The sequence below is a fragment of the Dromiciops gliroides genome, chromosome 4, assembly GCF_019393635.1.
Source record: "Dromiciops gliroides isolate mDroGli1 chromosome 4, mDroGli1.pri, whole genome shotgun sequence".
Lineage (NCBI taxonomy): Eukaryota > Metazoa > Chordata > Mammalia > Microbiotheria > Microbiotheriidae > Dromiciops > Dromiciops gliroides.
Window position 1 is genome coordinate 467,258,618 of NC_057864.1, and position 22,268 is coordinate 467,280,885.

Consider the following 22,268-nt stretch of genomic DNA (forward strand, 5'->3'; position numbering starts at 1 on the left):
GGGGTAAATGACTTGGTCACTCAAATCTTGGTCAAAGAGGCATCAATTTCCATATCACATGTCTTGATAATAGGGAGAACCAATCTTTCCCCAGACATGTCTGAGCAAACACAATGAGCAGGAATACACCCCTTAGCTCAAACTTAGAATTTCTTTTACTGTTTGATTAGATCTTGGCCTGAGTAAATCTCTGAGAGGTTTCCCACACTGGTTGGTTGCTGGATGAGGAAGTAGAAAAGGGGAAAAATCTTGGACCTAACACAATAATGAGTTATTAAATATAAGAGAGAAATATTAGTCTCTCCCATTTCTCTTTTCACATATATAATAGAACTGGAAAAGAGGGTTGTACATGAATATCATCTAGTTTTACATCAATCTCATTTCCAAATATATCCTTTTGCCCTGCAGAGGACCATCCCCTGTAATATAGAATAAAAAGAGGAGGAAAAAAACCCAACAATAACAACACAGTTTAGCAAACCTAGCTAATACATCAGTTGAGCTAGATCGTGTATGCATTACTCCACACCTGTAGTTCTACACCTTTCGAAAGTAGGAAGGGAGGTGCATTTTCTCATCTGTTCTTTGGGCCCAGCCCTATTTGAGCCTTACCGTCTTCATTGGTGTACTTTGATGTCTTTTTTTTTTTTTTGTACTTTGATGTCTTGACGAAGTTGTGATTTCCCTCCACCCATAATAACCCTTCCCATATTTTCCCATCCTGTTCAATGCTTGTCTATATCTGATTCTCCTTAGTGAGCCTCACCATGGTGGGGGCTTCCCCTCAAAGTTTCTGAGAGACTATGATGTAGTAGATGGAGAAATGGTCTACTATTCAAGAAGAACTGCTTTTGACATATAGCGGCTGTGTGACCCTGGGCAAGTCATTTAACCTCTTATTACTCTAGGTAACTCTCTAAGACTAAATCGCAGAGAAAATGCTGAACTGGTATTGATAAAAGGGAGTTTCTTTAACTGTAAGTTCCCTGTCCCTGTTCTCTGCCTATTCTTCTTCTTCTTTTTTTTTTTTTTGGTGAGGCAATAGGGGTCAAGTGACTTGCCCAGGGTCACACAGCTAGTAAGTGTTAAGTGTCTGAGGCCAGGTTTGAACTCAGGTACTCCTGACTCCAGGGCCAGTGCTCTAACCACTGCGCAATCTAGCTGCCCCTTGCCTATTCTTCTTGACATTGCCTAGATCCCAATGGAATATGTGTCATTCATCAGTTACCAGTAGCTCTCTCTACATGACTGCTGGCCCGCCTTCTTTTCTGTTCCCATTTCTTTCTTTCTTTCTTTCTTTCTTTCTTTCTTTCTTTCTTTCTTTCTTTCTTTCTTTCTTTCTTTCTTTCTTTCTTTCTTTCTTTCTTTCTTTCTTTCTTTGCAGGGCAATGAGGGTTAAGTGACTTGCCCAAGGTCACACAGCTATTAAGTGTCAAGTGTCTGAGGCCGGATTTGAACTCAGGTCCTCCTGAATCCAGGGCCAGTGCTTTATGCACTGCACCACCTAACTATCCCTCCCATATCTTTCTTTCTTTCTTTTTTATTTTTTGCAGGGCAATGGGGGTTAAGTGACTTGCCCAAGGTCACACAGCTATTAAGTGTCAAGTGTCTGAGTCCGGATTTGAACTCAGGTACTCCTGAATCCAGGGCCGGTGCTTTATCCACTTCGCCACCTAGCCACCCCCCTCCCATATCTTTCTGATGAATGACATCCTTGATATCACTTTTCCTGTGCAATTTTTCTTTGATAAGCTACTGCAGTCAAATCATGCCCATCATGGGAGAGACTGGCAAAAGACCAACCAGTCCCTGCATCAAAGAAGCCACGTGCTCTATGAGCAAAGCAGACTTTCAGTAGCTCAAAAGAAACATGAGATGAACAAATTTAGAGACATCTCCACTCCAAATGTTCATATGTACTATTTGTGCCCTAACTGTGGGAAAGCCCTCACAGCTTGTATTGGTCTGATCAGCTACAGTTGGACCCACTGTACCTTGACCCCGACATAGTAATGCCATTTTGGTCCTCTTTGAACATGAAGGACAACAACCAACCAACCAACCATCGGCCAGTAATACTGGGAGACCTCATAATCTTCAACTTGGACTTTGGGCTGGTGGCAAACACCTTTGTTTGTCATCTCACTTGATATTAATTATCAGAGAGCTATCGAACAAAGTTCTCTCTCTTGTTACAGCTTTCAAGGCTTCTTGTCTGGTTTTGACACGTACCTGGGAGATACCTTGTTTTTGAGGGAGATCCTTTGAGAGGGATTCTTTTTAAGAAGACCCTGGAATTCTTTTGTGCCAAATCAAATGCTTTTTCATAGTCAACAAACAATAAACGCAGTAGGATTTTATCTTCTCTACACCTTTCAGTCAACCGTGTTATGGTGAAGATGCTGTTTGCTCTGAAATAGTTTGTAAAAAACTCCTGTTTCCTTCTCAAACCTTCATCAAAGATGTTCTCAGAGCGTATGTAGATTATTCTCATGATAATTTTATAAAGATGGGGAAGTAAGCAGATGGGTTGGTAGTTATAAATATCCCCTCAGTCTCCTTTTTTGGGTAGTATTAAAGTAATATTAATAGCCTCCTTTTTGGGGTAATATTGATATTAAAGATTAAAGGATAGATTTTCCCCAAGCTTTTCTCCTGTTTTAGTTAAGTGGAAAATCAGTGTCTCATTAGCATCACAATGTTGTCGGTTCCTTCAGACAAATCTCATCTAGAAGGAAGGAAATAAGCATTTATTAAACGCCTATTATGTGTCAGGCATTGTGCTTTATAAATATAATTATTGCATCTATCCTCACAACAACTCTGGGATGTGGATGCTATTATTATCCCAATTTTACAGTCAAGGAAACTGAGGCACAGAGAAGCTAAGTGACTTGCCTAAGGTAACACAGATAATAAACATCTGAGGACAGATTTTTAACTTGGGTCTCCCTGACTCCAGGTCCTAGCACTCTATTCACTGCGCCACCCAACTGCAACTAAAAAGGTTCTGAGTAAAGTCAATCTAATCCAGTGGCTCTTTTTGATTCCTATTCTCTTTATCATTTTTTCTCTCTCATAAAATGCCTTGGAGATTGTGATATTGAGCCCAAATGTGGAAATTCCACTTTCATTGATGGTGAAGAGTGTATTATAGAAAAAATTTTATAACCTCCCAAATGTATGTTTATATACTTTTCCCATTTTCTTCTGGTCTAGTAAATATACCATAAAAACACACTTTCAGCTCTAAATCTGTGATGCACCTTCTAAGTTTTTGTTTTTTGTGGGGCAGTGAGGGTTAAATGACTTGCCCAGGGTCACACAGCTGGTAAATGTCAAGTGTCTGAGGCCGGATTTGAACTCAGGTCCTCCTGAATCCAGGGCCGGCGCTTTATTTACTAAGCTCATTTATAAATGATTTTAGGATGGTTTTGCTTATTTGAATATCTTGCCATGTTGTTGTTTTTTGGTCTACTACCCCCCTTTGTTTTTATCTTTTATTTTTTGATGAGATAATACTGCTCATGATTTTCCATCTGTAAGATTTTACAAATTAGTTTTTATTTGAAACTGGCGTTGTCCTCGGACGCCTTGCTCTGCTAGGCAAGGAGATCAAGCACTTCCTGACGGAAGTGGTTTTTTGGTCTTTTAGTTGTGGTGATTGAATTACATTGTTCAAACTTCTTTAGGGAATGGTGATAGTCTGTGTTATTGTCTGTTCCTTTATCTGTTTTACATTTTATAGCATCAGTGACTGGTTAAAATAGGTCAGGTTAGAGTTGTTCTAGTGGGAACTCATTACAGTTACAGTTCTAGTGGGTCAGTAAGTCATTTAATAAAATAGTGTTTATTAAGTGCCTACTGTGTACCAGGCATTGTGCTAAGCTCTGGGATACACACACACACACACACACACACACACATACACACACACACATACACACACACATACACACACACACATACACACACACACACACACAGAACAAAATCACAGTTTCCTGCTTTCAAGGATCTTACAGTGTAATGGGGGAGACAACATGCAAATAACCAAGTACAAGTAAAATATACTGAGTAAATTGGGGGCTAATCTCAGAGGAAGATACTAAAATTAAGGAGGACTGAGAATGGCTTTTTGCCCAGACTTGAAGGAAGTCAGGGAAGCCAAGGAAGCCAGGAGGTGAGATGAGGAGAAAAAGCATTCTAGGCATGGGGGAGAGCCAGAGAAAATGCTCTGAATCAGGAGATAGAGAGTCTTGTGTGAGGAATAGCAAAGGGGTCAGTGTCACTGTCTACAGAGAGGAAGATGGAGGTAGCTAGGTGGTGCAGAGGATAGAGTGCCAGCCCTGGAATCAAGAAGACTCCTCTTTAATGAGTTCAAATCCAGCCTCAGATACTTATTAGCTGTGTGACCCTCGGCAAGTCACTTCACCATCTTTGCCTCAGTTTCCTCATCTATAAAATGAGCTGGAGAAGGTGGCAAAGATGTTCCAATATCTTTGCCTAGAGAACTCCAAATGGGATCACAAAGAGTCAGATGTAACTGAAAAGGGACTAAACAACAACTTCCTGACTCCAGACACGGTGCTCTATCCACTGCAACACCTATGATGTGGTCCACTGAAGCTTAAAGCTCAGAGGAAATGAATTCTTCCAGAGCCTTCACTCATCCCCCTTTTCTTCTGCTGCTGCCCAGGTAGCTGGATAACTGATTTTAGCATCTGTTCTCTTTCCTTTCTTTTTGTCATCTCCCTCATACTCCAGGACACATTAGTACATTTTTACTAATCCAGTGGGGGCATAATAGAGGGAGGGTTGGCCTTGGGGTTAAGAAGATGCTGGGGTCAAGTCTGGCCTCTGGCTCATCTTGTCTGTATAACCTGAAGGAAGTAATTTACCTCTCTGTGTTTTAGGCATTTCTCTAAAACTATAATTTGCTGCTTCATTGCTGATCTATGGTAGTAAGAGTTTTCTTATCTGGAAACTAAAAACTAAACTGAATGAAAAATTTTTTCTAAGCAAATAAAAGTTAATATACAAATTAAAAGCTGGACTTGGAGTTCTGTGGTGGCTGTGAGTAGGGTAAATCTCTATATTTTTTTCCTGCATTAGTCATGTTGTGAAAGAAGAATCAGAACACTAGGGGAAAACCTCAAAAAAGAAAAAAAAAACAACAACCAAAAAGTAGAAACAGTATGGTTCATTCTGCATTCAGAATCCACAGTTCTTTTTTTCTGGATGTGGAGAACATTTTCCATCATGAGTTCTTTGGAATTGTCTTGGATTATTGCACTGTTGAGAAGGGACAAGTCTAACACAGTTGATCATCATACAATGTTGCTGTTACTGTGTACAATGTTCTCCTGGTTCTGCTCACTTCACTCAACATCAGTCCACTTAAGTCTTTCCAGGTTTTTCTGAAATTTGCCGGCTCAGCATTTCTTACAGTACAATAGTATTCCATTACATTCATATACCACAACTTGTTCAGCCATTTCCCAATTGATGGGCATTCCCTTGATTCCCAATTCTTTGTCACCACAAAGAGAGCTGCTATAAATATTTTTGTACATGTGTGTCCTTTTCCCTTTTCTATGATCTCTTTGGGATACAGACCTAGTAGTGGTATTACTGGGTCAAGGGTATGCACAGTCCCATAGCCCTTTGGGCATAGTTCCAAATTGCTCTCCAGAATGGTTGGATCAGTTCACATCTCCACCAACAATGCATTAGTGTTCCAATTTTTGACAGCTTCTCCAATATTTACTTTTTTCCTTTTTTGACGTATTAATCAATCTAATAAGTGTAAACTGGTACCTCAGAGTTGTTTTAATTTGCATTTCTCTAATCAATAGTGATTTAGAGCATTTTTTTCATATGGCAATAATTAGCTTTGATTTCTTCATCTGAAAACTGCCTGTTCATATCCTTTGACCACTTCTCAATTGGGGAATGACTTGCATTCTTATAAATTTGATTTAGTTCCTTATATATTTTAGAAATGAGACCTTTATCAGAAATATTGGCTGTAAAAAATGTTTCCTAGCTTTCTGCTTCCCTTCTAATTTTGGCTGCATTGCTTCTGTTTGTACAAAACCTTTTTAATTTAATGTAATCAAAATCTTGTAGGCTAAGTCTAGAGAGGGAGCTTGAGGGTCCCCAAGGTGGGAGTTCCCTGTCCACCACCTTCCCTGACTCCTTCTTTGGCGGCTTCTTCCTCCCACTCTACTCTGGGGCCTCCACAGAGAAGAATGTAGTTAGGTCAAAAGCACACTCACTGCTTCTGGAGACAGCAGACCTGGGTTCAGATCCCTCATCTGACACTACTAGTATGACCTTGGGCAAGTCCCTTCTGCTCCTTGGAGTTCAATTTCCTCATCTGTAAAATTAGAGGGATAGAACCAGATGGCCTCTGAGATCCTTTCCAGCTATGGTCTCAGGGTATGGATTCAAATCCCCCCACCCCAGCCTTTAACCAGCTAGGTGCCCCAGACATTTCATCGTCCCAAGTCCCAAGTACATCAGGGCTGATACAACTCTCAGTGATATCTCACAGGATTGTTATGTTTCGAATGAGGTGATATTTGTGGGAGTGCTCATCGGGCACAATATGAGTATAGGCTATTGTACTTAAGGGGAGGGAGGTCGGTCTGTGGTATAGGTGGAAAACCCATTGGCTTTGGAGACAGACCTGAGTTAAAATCTTACCTCTAACACTTGTTATCTGGGTGACCTTGGGCCACGGACTACTTTCCTACAGCTATTTCCTCAATTGTGAAGGGGGTTGGACTGGCTTAAGTTGGAGGTTCTTCCTAGATCTATACCTATTATCTATGATCACATGTCATCTGGTGGCAGGGAGACAGATGGGAAGGCTGTCCTGCACTTAGCCAAGTGCGGAGGACAGAATGCTGTATTTCCCAGGGGCCCAATCGAGGCAGGGCCCCTGGGATGCCTTAGCCCATGATGTGGCCTCCAGAGACCTGAGGCTCATAACTCTCACTTCCTGAACCTTCAGCCCACCCCTCCCCAAGGACCAGCCTCCAAGTGGTCAAGCAGAAACAGCACCAAAAGGAAAGGAAAAAACAGAAACCCAGCCCCAGCCACTCAGGGAGGAAGGTGGAAGAGAGACAGGTGGGGTTGGCAGAGTGAGAGGTCCACAGGGATCTGTAGTAGGGACTTGTCCCATCCTTTTCCTCCCCCTCCTCCTTATTCCCCCTGCCCCCGTCTCTGTCTCTCTCCTCTCTCCCTTTCTTCTCTCCCTCTCCTCTCTCCCTCTCTTCTCTCTCTCCTCTCTCTTTCTCTCTCTCCCTCTCTCATCTCTCTCTCTCTCTCCTCTCTTCTCTCCTCTCTCCCTTTCTTCTCTCCCTCTTCTCTCTCTCCTCTCTCTCTCCTCTCTCCCTTTCTTCTCTCCCTCCCTCCCTCTCTCTCTCTCTCTCTCTCTCTCTCTCTCTCTCTCTCATACACACACACACACACACACACCCCACACACACATAGATGTGTCTACACAAGGAGGGATTCACATGAATTATCTTGGCTTACACATTCAGAATCACATGTACGGTGATTCAGCGATGAGATCATTTGCACCAATTCTCACACATACATGTATGTGCCACTCACACCTGGATGTGTATTCACCACCCCCAGCCCCGCCTCCAGCCTCATGCCCATCACATGGCTTGGCGCACAGAGCCAGGATATCCCTCCTTCTGCTTGCAGGTGGAGGTGTTGGCTTCCTCTGGAGACCAGGGAAGATGTTGGTGGGGAAGGGAACAGCTGGGCAGAGGCTATGCCTCCCCTGCTCCAGTCCCCAACACCACCTGATCCGGGATCATTGCTTCGGAGTTGGGGGGGGTGGGGGGGCAAGCAGCCATCTAGGCCAACGCCCCCCATTTTACAGATGAGGAAACTGAGGTCTAGAAGAGTTAAGTGATTTGCCCAAAGTCGCAAAGACTTTAAGTGTCCAAGCTGAGATCTAAAGCTGGGTCCCCTGACTCCAGATGCTCCCTCTGTCCTCACACTGTTTCTCCACCTCTATAGAGCCACAGTTTATAGACACAGACCCCCAAGAGCTCATCCAGTTCAGCGCACTCATTTCACAGAGGCCCAGGGAAGTTACTTGTCCAAGGTCACTCGGCAGTAAAGAGTAGATAGGATTTGAACCCAAGTCCTTTGAGTTCAAATCCAGTCTTCATCCCACTGTACCACACTGGGGCGTCCCAGCCCTTCCTCTGACCGGCCAGCCTTTGCTTTCATGCTTTGCCAATGACCTGCTGTGATGAGGAGCTGGGCAGCAGCCAGTGACACTAGAGCTGTCAGGCTTCAGTTCCTCTTTCTGTTGCTTCAAGGTGAACTTTTTTCTTTTTTTGGAAGGGGGTTGTATGACAGCGGGAGGAGGCCTTCCAAGGCCTGAGGAGCACTGCAGGCCGGGCAGGGGGCGTGGCTCCTGGACAGAGGGAAGGGAACCTCCCTACTCAGCCGCTGTCACCTCTGGGTCTCAGGAGAAAGTTGGTCATCGATCACCTCCCTAAAAACCAAGCATCTTGAGGGGGGAAAGCCAGAATCCCGTCCTATCCCAACCAAAGGCCTGAGCTGAATGCCGGGCTACTGTCCACCCCGTCCCCTGAACCGGAGCACTCTATGGCCCACAGAGAGGCCACTTCTTGGCTTTGGGTACTGAGGTCCACCCATCCACCCTCATCTCAGGCCTGCCTGCTGGGGGAGCAGGGACGGAGGGCAAAAATAGCCTTACCCTTTGTCTCCTCCCTCTCCCAACCATGCTGGTGCTGTCTTGTAGCCTCGCCTTCCCGTGAGGGCTGCACCCAGAACAGCCACAAACAGGAAGCCCAGGGGAAAGGGAGGGGGGACCTAGGGGCCCTGGAAGGACCAGGGCAGCTACAGCAGGCACGGAGAGAGAGGCAGCAGTGGCTCGTGTTTAGGGGAAGGGGGCCCATTTCCTGTACCCCTTTAAGCCCCAGTTTTTTCATTTGTAGTTTTTTTTTTTTTTTAGTGAGGCAATTGGGGTTAAGTGACTTGCCCGGGTCACACAGCTAGTAAGTGTTAAGTGTCTGAGGCCGGATTTGAACTCAGGTCCTCCTGACTCCAGGGCTGGTGCTTTATCTACTGTACCACCTAACTGCCCCCTAGTTTTCTCATTTGTAAAATGAAAGGTAGGGTATCTTTGATCCCTCCATCCTCATGAATCCATTGGTTGGGGTGGGGGGGTTAGGTCCCTACCCTGCCTCCTGCCAGGATAATTACATTCTGCTCACCACACCCCATCCCCCCTTGCTGTTACTGATGTGTATTTCATCCCCAGGGCACAGTCCATGGCTTTAGCATGGTGGGGGGGGCTGTACCCAGGTCCCCCATTCCTCCATCAAGTCTTTACCGAACACCTACCATACACCTAACCCCGAGCCGGGCCAACACGACACATTCTCTGCTGCCTGGGAATTACCATCTAGTTGAGGAGACAGGATGTATTTCTTGGAGGAACCACACAGCAGGTGAAATCATTTTCCCTTGGGCCTGTTGCTTAGCCAGGCCTCCGTTTCCTCACCCCCAAAATGAGCGAGTTGGACCGGATGACTTCTGAGATCCCTTATAGTTCTAAATCTATGACCATGTCACGCCTTTGCTCAAGAATTCCCTGTGACTCCCTATTGCTATACTTTGTGGGGCATTAAAAACCTCTCGCACAGGGGCAGCTAGGTGGTGCAGTAGATAAAGCACCGGCCCTGGATTCAGGAGGACCTGAGTTTAAATCTGGCCTTAGACACTTGACACTTACTAGCTGTGTGACCCTGGGCAAGTCCCTTAACGCTCATTGCCCTGCAAAAACCAAAACCAAACAAACAAAAAACTCTCCCACTCTGGACTTCTTTCCCATTATTCCCTTTCATCTACTCCGTGTGCACCAGCCCAGACCAGTCCAGCTGCTAGGATTCCACCTGTGACTTCGTCTCCGGCCTCTGTACTTTTGCATAGGTTGTCTCCCATGCCTAGCATCCCTCACTCCTTCAGGGCTTGTCTCAGGCGCTCCTTCCACAAGGCCTTTCCTGCTCTCCCCACCTCAAATTCCTTTGCATTTGCTTTGTAGATAGTCTGTGTTTTCTTTTTGTCCAGATGTTGTCTCTCCCTATGGACTGTAAGCTCTCTGAAGGCAGGGCCTGTTTCCTCTTTGTCTTTGGCTCTCCAGCGCCAAGCACAGGGTGTGGTCACTGCTCGTTGAATGAATGGGCCAAGCCGAGCTGATAGATGTCTCTTGTAAGTCGTGTTTGAACAGACCTTTGATCTCACTTATTAGTGTGGGGTGAGGAAACTATCCATGCAAAGGGGGTTTTAAGAGGAAGAATTTCAATAGGGTTCAGAGCTGAGGGGATTCCAGATCATAGATAGGGTCCTAGATTTAGAGCTGGGAGGGGCCTTAGAGGTCATATAGTTCAATTGTTATAGATGGAGAAACTGAGGCCCAGAGTTAAGCACTATGCTCGAGTCCCCGAGGCAGCAACAGGGAAGATTTGAATGCAGGACCCCCGACTCCCAATCCAGTGCTCTTTCTCTATTCCCCCCTCCCCGCACCCCAATACCATGTTGCCCCTGGAAGAGTCACATTTGGTGCATTTTCTCTAGAGAGGGCCCGTTAAAGACTCTCTCTGTTACCCAAGAGCCCTAGCGCCCATTAGGCCCCCTGGTCCCCCCGGGACGCAGAGGCGGGGAATCAGAGGATGGTCTTGGATAATGATGGGTGGACCAGAGAAAGTAATTCCTGACAATGGGTAGCACCTGTCCCCTCCCTCTGTATTTGGCCTTGGGTGCATACATGTGTGTGTGGGGGGGCGGGGGGCATTGTATGCACGCATGCACACGTTTAGAGGAGTCGGGAGCATCTTCCAGCCCAGGACTCTGGATCTTCCCCTAGGAAGACTAGAACTTGCAAGATCAGAGGGTTCTACCCCGGAAGAGATTTTAAAGCTCATCCAAGCCAAGCCTCCCCCACCCCCACCCCCACCCCCTTTACCAGTGAGGAAACTGAAGTGTAGACAGGGGGAAGTTACTTGCCTAAGGTTTCACAGGAAATAAGTACAAGATTTAAATTCAGGTCCTTGGACTTTCTCCACTACACCCGGGAGGGGGAGGGCACAAGCATTTACTAAGTTCCCACTGTGGGCCAGGCACCGTGCTAAGGGCTGTCTCATTTGACCCCCAAGGGCAGGGGCTGGGCACTACTGGAGCTCCCTGGGGACCGGGAGATGAGGTCGCAGGGACAGAGCCTGGATCCTTTGCCAGGGCCGGGGTCAGTTTTTGCCACTGTCTGGGGACTCTCATTCTCGGTGAGGCTCCTGACCCTGCGAGGCGGCTGCTGTGCCTAGAGCAGAGGGTGGTGTCTTCTCTATGGCAAGAGGCCCCGTGGGAATTCCCAGAAGCCCAGGTTTCAGGGTAGCTGCGGGGCAGAGCTGGGCACCCTTGGCAGTGGGTGGCGTAATCACCAGCTGAGTGGTTCCGGTGCTGCCAGTTCCCCTGGGTGTGTGGTGACACGGGTGGGGGCGGGGAGGGGGGAACCTGTCCCCTCTGACCTTCTGCTTTCCTTCTCCTTCTTCCTCCCTGCCCCATTCACTGCCTGCCCATGAATTGGGCCCCAAGGTCAGGAGCACAACCCCCATCTCTCCTGGAGGAGCCTGGCTGCTCTCAGAGACACTTCCCACGTCCCTGATCTGCTGCCCCTGGGTTTGAATCGGCCCTCCCACAGGAAGTGTGGGGGGTGGGCATCCCCCAGAGCTCAGCCTGCTGTGCACCACCCCAAGCCTGAGCGCCCTGCTCCGGGCAACCCCAGAACCTGCCACTGCTTCTCTGCTCTGCTGTCACCAATGATGCCCGGGAGGCCCAGCACAATGTTTGGGAGGAAGCGCAGCGTCTCCTTCGGGGGCTTTGGATGGTGGGTGCCAAGGGGCCAGGCAGAGGGTGTGGTGGGAGGCACAGGCTGTGCCCAGGGCCAAGGAGAGGGATAAGGTGACCTCTTGGGGAAGTCTCGTCTTTCTCCCAGTAGATGAGAAATATCTGGGATATTTTATGAGAGGGTGAGGGCTGGGGGTATCTTGGAAGCCTTTTGAATGGGAGTTGGGGAGTCTGAGAATCGGATCACAGGAGATGGAAGGGACCCCACAGACTAGCCGGCCCATTTCACAGATGAGATCACTGGGGCTCAGGGAGACTGACCAAGATCGCAGTGTGAGTGATGACACTTGAATCCAGGTCCTACGGCTCCAGAGCTGGCACTTAGGGCACCACTTCCCCCCCATGGGCTATTGTGGGGATGTTGGTCATTCAGGGGACCCTGACAGAGACCCTCAGGTGTCCTCCCATCACCCCTTGGGCACAGTCCCTTCTGAGGTCAGCAGGAGGCATCCCTTCCCATGGAGTTCCAGAGACATCTGGCTGCTCATGCACAGTGCCACCACCACCTTCCGTGTGTCCCATGCTCAAGCATGGGAGCAGAGCAGGGGTCCAGGACTGGGGATGGAGTGGAGAGAGAGGCTGGAAAACCAGATGGCCCTCCTTTTATCTCTAATGTCTGCAGGGTCAGGCACCCTCTGTGTGTGTGTGTGTGTGTGTGTGTGTGTGTGTGTGTGTGTGTGTGTGTGTGTGAGAAAAGGTTAGGTGAGATGTCAGGAGAATTTATCAGTTACTCTATGATATATGAACTGCTTTGGATGTATGTGCCCGAGTCTACGTATGTCATTAGGATAGGTGTGTGAGATGTTAAAGGTATTGATCAGTTACCATACTATTGCACATTAATTGCTCTGTGTGTGAGAGGGTGGGGGGAGAGAGAGAGAAGGCGGGAGGGAGGGAGGGACAGACACAGACAGACAGACAGAGCACATCTCAGGTTGAGTAAGTAGCCCCAAGTGCATCTCTAGTTGTGATGGTTACATTTTAGTGTTACCTAATCTTATTCTCAGGGCACAGACAAGTGGGGTGGGGGGCATAGGGAGGAGATAGATATAAGAGGCTCTTTCACCATCTGTTCACTAGATCTCTGGCTACCCATCTTAGTCTGCTTTGTGAGCAAAGGTCATCCCACTGTTTGACTCTGAAGCTTGCTTCATTGGCCCCTGCCTCAGTTTCCTCCTTTTGGAAAGAGAAAGAGAGAGAGTCATAGAGACATAGAATCCCTACTTCCTGTGGAAGCCCCATTTCCAGGTGAGGAAATGGAGACCTTCATAGACCCCAGGACTGTAGCGGCTTCTTCCCAGCTGGGGAGAAGGAAACTCTGGGTCCCTGTTATCAGTTTCCTTTCTGTTCCTAGGGCAGGGACTTGAGAGAAAAGGGCAGCTGAGCAGAGGGAGGGCAGGCCAGGCAAACGGCAGTGTGAGTTTGAGAGATCACTGGGGGAGAGCCTGAGGGTGGGGGATGGTGAGAGGAGGAAGTGGGGAGGAGATAGGATGGGGGAAATGGAGGGAGAGATTGGGGGGAAAGGAAGGAGGGATGACAGCTGACTGAGGGGGAAGAACGGTCCATGTAGGGTAGATAACTTGGGTTCAAACCCCAGTTCTGCCCCTTCCTACCCGGCTGACCTTAAGCAAATCCCTCTTCCTGTCTGGGCCTCAGTTTGTTCATCTGTGGAATGGGGGAGCTGGACCAGCACATCTCTATGGTCCCTTGATCATGGGGTTTTCTTGGTAAAGATCCTGGAGTGCTTTGCCATTTCCTTCTTCAGTGGATTAAGGCAAACAGAGGTTAAGTGACTTGCTCAGGGTCACACAGTAAGCAAGCATCTGAGGCCAGATTTGAACTCAGGTCCTCCTGACTCCAGGGCCGGTGCTCTATCCACTGCGCCACCTAGCTGCCCCAGGTCCCTTCATTCTTCATCAGTTCGCACCAGTTTTCCCATCTTTCTCTGAATTCTTCATAACCAGCTTTTCCTATGGTACAATAATATGTCATCACATTCACAGGCCATGATTTGTCCAGCTACCCTTCGATCGATGCGCACCCACCTTCCTCCTAGTGCTTTGCTAATACTGGAAATATTTTTGTTTCTGAGGGACCTTCTTCCTGACTTTGGTCTCCTTGGGGAACCTAGTCCTGATATAGCCTGACTAAAGGCCATGTAGAGTTTAATGACTTTTCTTTTCTTTTCTTTTCTTTTTTTTTTTTTTTTGGTGAGGCAATTGGGGTTAAGTGACTTGCCCAGGGTCACACAACTAGTAAGAGGTAAGTGTCTGAGGCCGGATTTGAACTCAGATACTCCTGACTCCAGGGCCAGTGCTTTGTCCATTGCGCCATCTAGCTGCCCCCATTTAATGACTTTTTTTTTTTTTTACATTTTTTGTTTGTTTGTTTTTTTGTTTGTTTTTTTGGTGGGGCAATGGGGGTTAAGTGACTTGCCTAGGGTCACACAGCTAGTAAGTGTCAAGTGTCTGGGGCCGGATTTGAACCCAGGTACTCCTGAATCCAGGGCCGGTGCTTTATCCACTGCACCACCTAGCTGCCCCCTGTTTAATGACTTTTCAATGGCTTTCTGGAACAATGAGACCAATTCATAGTTCCACATACAGTGTATCGATAGCCTACCGTCCTGCTTGGAGTAGTCCACTAACCTTCTCACTGCTCTCTCTGCATCTTCCAGTCCGTCTTTGGAAGAGCTGCCAAACAGTCCATCTGGTGATGGTCTGACCTTCAGTAGCTCCCTATTGTGTCTGGTAAAGAGTGCAAACCTGGCAGTTAAGGCATCTAAAATAGAGCTTCAAGCTACTTTCCCAGTCATCCAGCTTTGATACATTCTGTCTGAGCAATCTTGAGCAAGTCATCTCAGTGCCCCAAGGAACTAAGTCTAAAAGGTGCTGACCTGCATTGGTGGGGTGACTGTCCTCACTTGGGAGTTCCCTTTGCCAGTGACTGTCCCTCTCCCTAGCTCATTTCATGAGGCCATCCAAACTGGAACCTTGGCTGTTCTCTGAACTTGGCAGGCAATCTTCATCCTCTTTGCATTCACACAGGCTGCTGTCTCCCCACCTCCCCACCCCCCCATGCCTGGAACACACTGCTCCATCACCTCGGTCTTTCAGAATCTTTCTGTTTCCTTAAGGCTCAGCCCAGGTGTTTTCTCCTCTGGGAAGTCCCTCTGGCTCGCCCCAGCTGAAGGTATTTTCTCCTTCCTCCCAGAGGCCTCTGATTCTCTCTTTGCCCAGTGGCATTCCATCAGTTGTACATTCTGGTTCCCCAGCCCCCAGAACCAAGTAGAATACAAGCTTTTTGAAGACAGGTACTGAGTAATTTTTTTGTCTTTGTGTCCTAGTCCTGCCTCTGATTCTTACTTACATTGGGTAAGTCTCTTGACCTCCTTTGACCTCAGTTTTATCATCTGTAAAAAGTGGTTGGATGAGGTGCCCTCTGAGGGTCTTTCTAGGTCTAGCGCCGTGATTCTATAAACTTAATAAATACTGATTGAATTAAACTTAGTCTGGTTGACTGGGAAACCGATGGGACCACTGATAGAAATGGAACTTCAAATGGTCTGGGGAGTGAGAAGGAAACAAGTTCAGTCTTAGAGAAGTGTTTGAATCAGCTGCTGGTTGTTCAGGTGGAGATGTTCAACAGACAGTTAGAGATGTAACTGGAGCTTAGGAGAGAGGTCAGGGTTGGATATATGGGAGTATTCTGCCAAGAGGTGATGGGATGGGATGGGATGAGATGGGATAAGACAGTCGGGACTGGTGAGGAAACGCCCTCTACCAATGTAGGTCAGATCCTTCTCAGTGAATTATAGTTACTGAAGTAACTGAAGGCAAAGGAACTTGCGCAGGGTTACATGGGCATGACTTGAACCCAGGTCTTTTAGGCCAGTTCTCACTATACCATGCTGCCTCTGTCTCAAAGAGGTGAGAGTTAGAGGAATGTTGGTGAATTCAGTTGAGGTAGAGAGTGAAGTGTAAGGTGGATTGGAGTGACATCATCGAGCCCAGGTAACACCTAGATTTAGGATATGGGAAAATGAGAGGAAATGGGAGAGAGAGAGAGAGAGAGAGAGAGAGAGAGAGAGAGAGAGAGAGAGAGAGAGAGAGAGAGAGAGAGAGAGAGAGAACAAAAGGAGACAGACACAGAAAATGAAATGGAAGAAGAGACATGGAGACAATGAAGGAGAGAAGAGAACAGCTCAAGCTCACAAGAATTGTCTCAAAGTAAAATGAGCTGTCTCCAGAAGTACTGGGTTTCCCCCATCCAGATGGTCTTCCAGCAGCTGCTGGAGGTCCACTTCTTGTGGGGGGATTCTGGGTCAGGTGAGATGGTCTCTGAGTTCCATTTCAGTTCTGAGACGCAGAGAGAAGGAGGGGGAGAAAAGATTGATAGAAGGCATTAGAGAATGAATGACAGACTAATAGAGTAAAAGATAGAATAATGAGAGTGAATGATAGGATAATAAGAGTGAATGATGGGATAATAGAGAAGGTGAGAGCAAACAAGAGAAAGGGGAGAAAGAATCAGCTAGTAAATGAGAGAGATAAGGAGAGAGGGAGAACAAGAGAGAATGACCTGGAATAAGAATGAGAAGATAAGCAAGGGAGGTAGACTATGAGAGAGAATAAGAAAGCAATGAGGAATGACCAAGGAGATGAAAGAATAAAGAAAGCAAATGAGAGAGAAAGAGAAGAGGGAAGAGAGAAAGAGTAAGAGCAAGAAGAGAGATGAGGAGGAAGAGAGGAGAGATTGAGAGAGAGAAAGAGGGATAGAGAAGGAGAGGGAGAGGGAGAGGGAGAGGGAGAGGGAGAGAGGGAGAGGGAGGGAGAGGGAGAGGGAGAGGGAGAGAGAGAGAGAGAGAGAGAGAGAGAGAGAGAGAGAGAGAGAGAGAGAGAGAGAGAGAAACACAGCGCTGACTCAGTGTTTGTTTCCTGAAAGGGAAAAGGCCTGCCCTCCTATCTCAGCATCTCTCCCCTGTTAAAGCCACAGGGCTCCCCACCCTCCGCAGGTGGCTAACACCCACCCTCACCGTGGGAACTTTGCTGTCGAGGACCGATGCCTTGAGCTGGGTATCGTTGTCTGGGGTGGGGGTGTGGAGGGGTGACCGTGAGGGCAAAAGCCTTGGAGCCAGCTGAGTGAGGGGGCTCAGCATGTGTCTTGCTTCTCCTGTGGCCGATGTGTCTGCTGCCTGGGTTCCCAGTGGCAGTGAAGTTCTTAGAAAGTTGAGCAAGTAGTCAGGAGCGGCATTGGGGATGCACAATGCACGTGGGTTTTCCTCTACCTTGCAAGAGGTGGCTGACCAGATGGCAACAGTGGCCCTGATCTAGGCCAAGAGCACAACACAGTAAGAGGCAGAAGGCCTTAGTTCTAGTCCCAGCCCTTCCAGAACTTTGCTGTGAGACCTTAGCAAGTCACACCTCCCACTTGTGACCTCAATTTCCTCATCTGTTGAACCCATAGAACATCTGTTCTGCTTACTTAGGTGTGCATGGGTGGGGTGCTGCCACAAGGTGTACCAACCTAACCCACCTCCACTCTCTGCACAACTCTGCCTGCATTTGAAAGTGCATTGAAAAAGATGAACAACTATATATATGAACATGATGCTTATTAGGGGCAGCTAGATAGCACAGTGGTTAAAGCACTGGCCCTGGATTCAGGAGGACCTGAGTTCAAATCCGGCCTCAGACACTTGACACTTACTAGCTGTGTGACCCTGGGCAAGTCACTTAACCCCCATTGCCTGCAAACCCCCCCAAAACATGATGCTTATTAACAAAAATGGGCTGTTAGAAATTAAGATTCATCAATCAACAAGCGTTCATTTAGCCCTTCCTATATGTCACTGTGCTAAATGAGGGCTGGGGGATACAAAGAGAAAGTGGAAACAAGATAACATGTGGCTATATAGGAATGCAAGAGAACATCTAAAAACACATTCAAACAAACATTGGGAGGAAGATTCTAGAAGGTGGGGGTGCTGGGGAAGGCTTCCTGCACAGGTGGGCCTTGGGCTGAGTCTTGAAAGGAGAAATTCTAAGGGATGGAGGTCAAGAGAAATTGAAGAAATGAGGAAGACATGAGGGACAGCCGAACAAAGGCTGAAGATGAGAGAGGGGATGTCATGGGGGAGGAATAACTAGTATTGGGAGAGTGGGGAAGAGAATGATGCAGAAGAAGACCAGAAATCTAGGAAGGGGCACAGTTGCTAAGGGCTGAGGTTGCCCAGACAAAGAGGAGACAGTTTCCTCAAGGAGCCTACATTCATCTGAGTTTCAGACATAAATAATAATAAGGGGTATTCTCCTACCTGGTGTCCCCATGGCTTCTCTTCTAGAGAAATAGAGAAGGTGGGGGAGAAGGTCTGGCTGCTAATCAGAGGTGGGGGTGGGGTGGGTCTCTTGAGGGGAGGTAGCTGAGCCAGAGAGAAACAGAAGGAGCTGAATGACAGAGAGAAGTGGGAGTCATGTCTGGGAGGGAAAAGTCCCAGGGTCTGTTTTGACCTTTAGGGAACTGCTGGGGTTAGAAAGCTAGTGAGGTCAGTAAAAGGAACATCAGACTGCTGACTTGGTCAGAAAAAGGACTCGGTTTCCCCTGCTTCCTCAGAGGGCTTTGGGATACCAAGACAAGGGCAGAAGTGACCTCCCTGGGCTCCTTGGAGCTCCATATTCCCACCTCCTTGTCCCCTTCTTTCTATTTCTAAACCATTGGTAGAAAGTGTTTCACCACTGTCCAGGGGTAAAATAGAAGCACCTTGTGAGTAGGGATTGTTTTAATTTTATCTCTGTATCTCCAGTACCTGAGTGCCCAGCACATAGTAGACTTTATTGATTTATTGCTATTTAGAACTCATAGTGCCTGGCACTTAGTAGGGGCTTAATTTATTGATTTATTGCTATTTAGAAGTGACAGTGCCTGGCACTTGGTAGGGGCTTAATTTATTGATTTATTGCTATTTAGAACTCACTGAGCCTGGCACTTAGTAAGGGCTTAATTTATTGATTTATTGCTATTTAGAACTCACTGTGCCTGGCATTTAGTAGGGGCTTAATGAATGTTTGATGATCAAGGATTTCCCCAGGGGTTGGGCCTATCATTTCATTTCAGTGGGTATGACCTTATGGGGACCCTCATCTGGGGGCACTCAGATTGTTAAGGGGGTGCTTGTCTAGGGGAGAGCTTAGGCAGAAGGGGGTGGTCTGCTGGGGAGACCAAATAAACTTGGGAAGCTTGCCCACCATTTCATCTTGGGAGGGAGATGGAGGCTTCTTGCTGGCAGTGTGAAGGACTGGCATATGCTAAGGGTAAAAATAGAAGCATCTGGCTCTGATATGTGCTTCTAAGGAGGTGTGGGGAGGCAGCCAGGGTGGCAGAGAAGGGGCTGAGTTAACATGATGAAGTGGCAGGGGGATAAGAGACATACATCATGCCAGTCCATCTGATGTGCGGCAGGTAACGAGAGCTGGAAGGGTGTCTTCACTTCAAGGCTATTCAACCGGTCCTTGCATTTGAGAGCAATGTGTCTTGATCTTAGCTGCTTCTCAGGTCCAGCCTCCAACCCCCACCCCCACCCCTCCACCTTCCAGGAATCCTTTCCTTACCAACCAAATACACAAAGGTCCCTCCCTTGTCTGGGCTCCTCCAACACTTGACAGTCTGCGTTACTTCGCAGAATGCTTGAAAGCTCACAAGATTTCCAACTGGAAGGAGCTTAGGAAGCTACGTAGTCCAGCTCCCTCATTTTGAACATAAGAAATCAAGCCCAGCAGCTGGGGGTGGGGGGGATGGGGAATGACTCCCCCAAAGACAAATGGCTCTTTCCAGTTCCTTTGCTGGTTTGCTGGGTGGAGACGCCCTAATGGGTCCTCTGGTTGGTCTAGTGATGGTTGGGAGCCTACAGGGAGATCTGGAGTTGGAACCCAGGTCTTCTGCCTGTAAAGCGACTTTTCTGATCATCAACTCATGCTGTCTTATGTAGTAGTTTTCTCTGTTTCAGGTTCATTTCTCTGTTTTCATGTCCCCAATCATATTGTGATCTTCTGGCAGGGATAGTTTTTTTTGTCCTCTACATAGAAGATGCCCAATAAATACATCATGTGTTGGTGGAGATGACACCTCCAAACTCTCCACGGGGGATGAGGGTGGAGGGTCAGAGTTTTTATTGTTGTATGTGTTTGTGCGGAGCAGCAGGGAGTGAATAAGGCTAGAGAAGGACATACAAACCTGACCGCAGCTCCTAGAAGCTGTGATTGGTGAGTGCCCAGGGGAAAAGTCACTCCTTACAAAGAATAGTCCCTCTTCCCCTTCTCCTCCTTCCCTTCCTTGAGCTCCCTAGGACATTGTGTCACACAGTAGAAAATACTGGAGTCAGAACGCCTGGGTTTGAATCCTGGCTTTGCCACCTATGTGTCTTTGGGTAAGTTGCTTCAATTCCCTGGGCTTCTGTTTCCTCCTCTGTGAATTGAAGGGGTTGTGTTAGATTCGATTTGGAGGTATCTTATATCTCTGAATCAATGGGATTTGTACTAGCTGGTTCCTTTTAGCTATGAAGTTAAGAGCACATCCCAGACTTCAGCTTTGGAACCTATCACTTCTTACACCCCTGACCCTTACAGTCAATTTTGGTTTTGTTTTGGCAGGATCGACAAGAACATGCTGGCCAGCCTGAAGGTCAAGTAAGTAGTTGCTTTTCCTTTAATAAAGGTCACAGGTCAAATTTAATGTCCTTTCCCTGGAGGGTCCCAGCATGGGTTCCTCCACTGTCACCTCCCACGCATTAAACGAACAACAAATGGAGGAATGGATTTTTACCAGTATTCTGGGCTTGGAGAAAACTGAACCCAGGGTCTCCTTACTTGGGATTTTCCTCCTTGGGGAAAGGAGCTACTTGCATGTGAGCAACAGGGATAAATGGGAGCAGGCTCATTCTGGAGGGAGCCTGAACCAGCTCTTCTTAGTAGCCCATTGTTAAAATTTTCATATAAGCATTTATATCTCAGATATTGGCAAATGCTACAAGTCAGGGCTTAATCATTGTGTTGTTGCTTGTTTAGACTTAAGAAAATGTTAATAATGCAGATTAAATTGAAAAGAATGATGTTCTTACATTATTTTCCTGGAGAACCAGTTGTTAAACATTTATCAGCAGACCACTAGATAGCCCATATAGATGAGAAAATCCCTTCAATTGTTAGCCTTTATCAAAGACTGATGCCTTTGGTTTGTAACTCACCAACTAAGGGTTTTCTAGGTTCAGTTGATTTCTGCCAGGATTAATCATCCTGTCTCTAAACCCTGAGCCTTGTGTTATGCAAGGTGGGGAATGAATGTCAAGAGTACAAGTATTTTGGTTGATGATGGGAAGTAGGGCAAAGGTTACCAGTTCTACTCCCTCCAACCGCATCTTTACAGTCTTAAGCCTGAGATGATTTGCACAACCAGGGGTATTTTGTGGGTCAAAAGGAATCTCCTTATCCTTGGTCTGCCCAGCTCCTTTTCAGTTTTGCTAAGTAGAGACCCCAAAATGTGTATTCTGTTTGACCTAGTAAAAGTAAACAAACTGGTGGGGGCTCATGTACTATGGTTTTGAATGGAAGTGGATCCACTAAATACTGGGGTAGTTTCCTAGGGGACAATATATGGGGGGGTAGATGGTACATGAAGTAGAAAAGACAAGGGATCAGAGCCACACTATTGCTGGGGAAATGGACCATATAAGTGATAAGTGACTTTGGATGACTTACAAGGCAGTGTGTCCTACAAATTGAGTATGAGAGAGGCAAAGGGGTGACATGGGTACAGTAGTGGAAGCTTTGAACCTCATTCTGAAGATAGAAAGGACCACTGGACTCCTTTCCATTTGTGCCTGTCAGGGGACCAAGACTGTCTCGGTGTCAGTGAACAGCTGAAATGGTTAAACTGAATCTGTGATTTCTACCCCCCCCCCAACCTCCACCTCCAATTGACTGTCATTGAGGGAGCAACAATTTGACCTGCTGGAGGGTCTGGTACTGACTCCAGGGCTATCATGGGCTGAACCCCAGGGACACTCTTCCAATATGGCTACACCTGACTTCAGAATAGCTTCCCAGGAAGCTCACATGAGGTACAAATGTTTGGAGTGACTGACTTTTATTTCATTAGTTTTAATTTTTTTTTTTTTAGTGAGGCAATTGGGGTTAAGTGACTTGCCCAGGGTCACACAGCTAGTAAGTGTTAAGTGTCTGAGGCCGGATTTGAACTCAGGTACTCCTGACTCCAGGGCCGGTGCTCTATCCACTGCACCACCTAGC

At 47.1% G+C, this 22,268-nt stretch overlaps 1 protein-coding gene across 4 annotated transcripts in view; it reads left to right on the forward strand.

Moving 5' to 3' along the window:
- The window catches only part of RAP1GAP2 (RAP1 GTPase activating protein 2), a 298,254-nt gene that overhangs the window by 52,001 nt on the left and 223,985 nt on the right, over positions 1–22,268 (forward strand). For all 4 annotated transcript variants that reach the window (XR_006356225.1, XR_006356224.1, XM_043999908.1 and 1 more), the window contains one exon: positions 20,616–20,651. Coding sequence is in view for 2 of the 4 variants with exons in the window: in XM_043999908.1 (XP_043855843.1) it covers positions 20,616–20,651 (36 nt within the window). In the remaining 2 variants the exon portion in view is untranslated. The remainder of the gene's footprint in view (positions 1–20,615; positions 20,652–22,268) is intronic.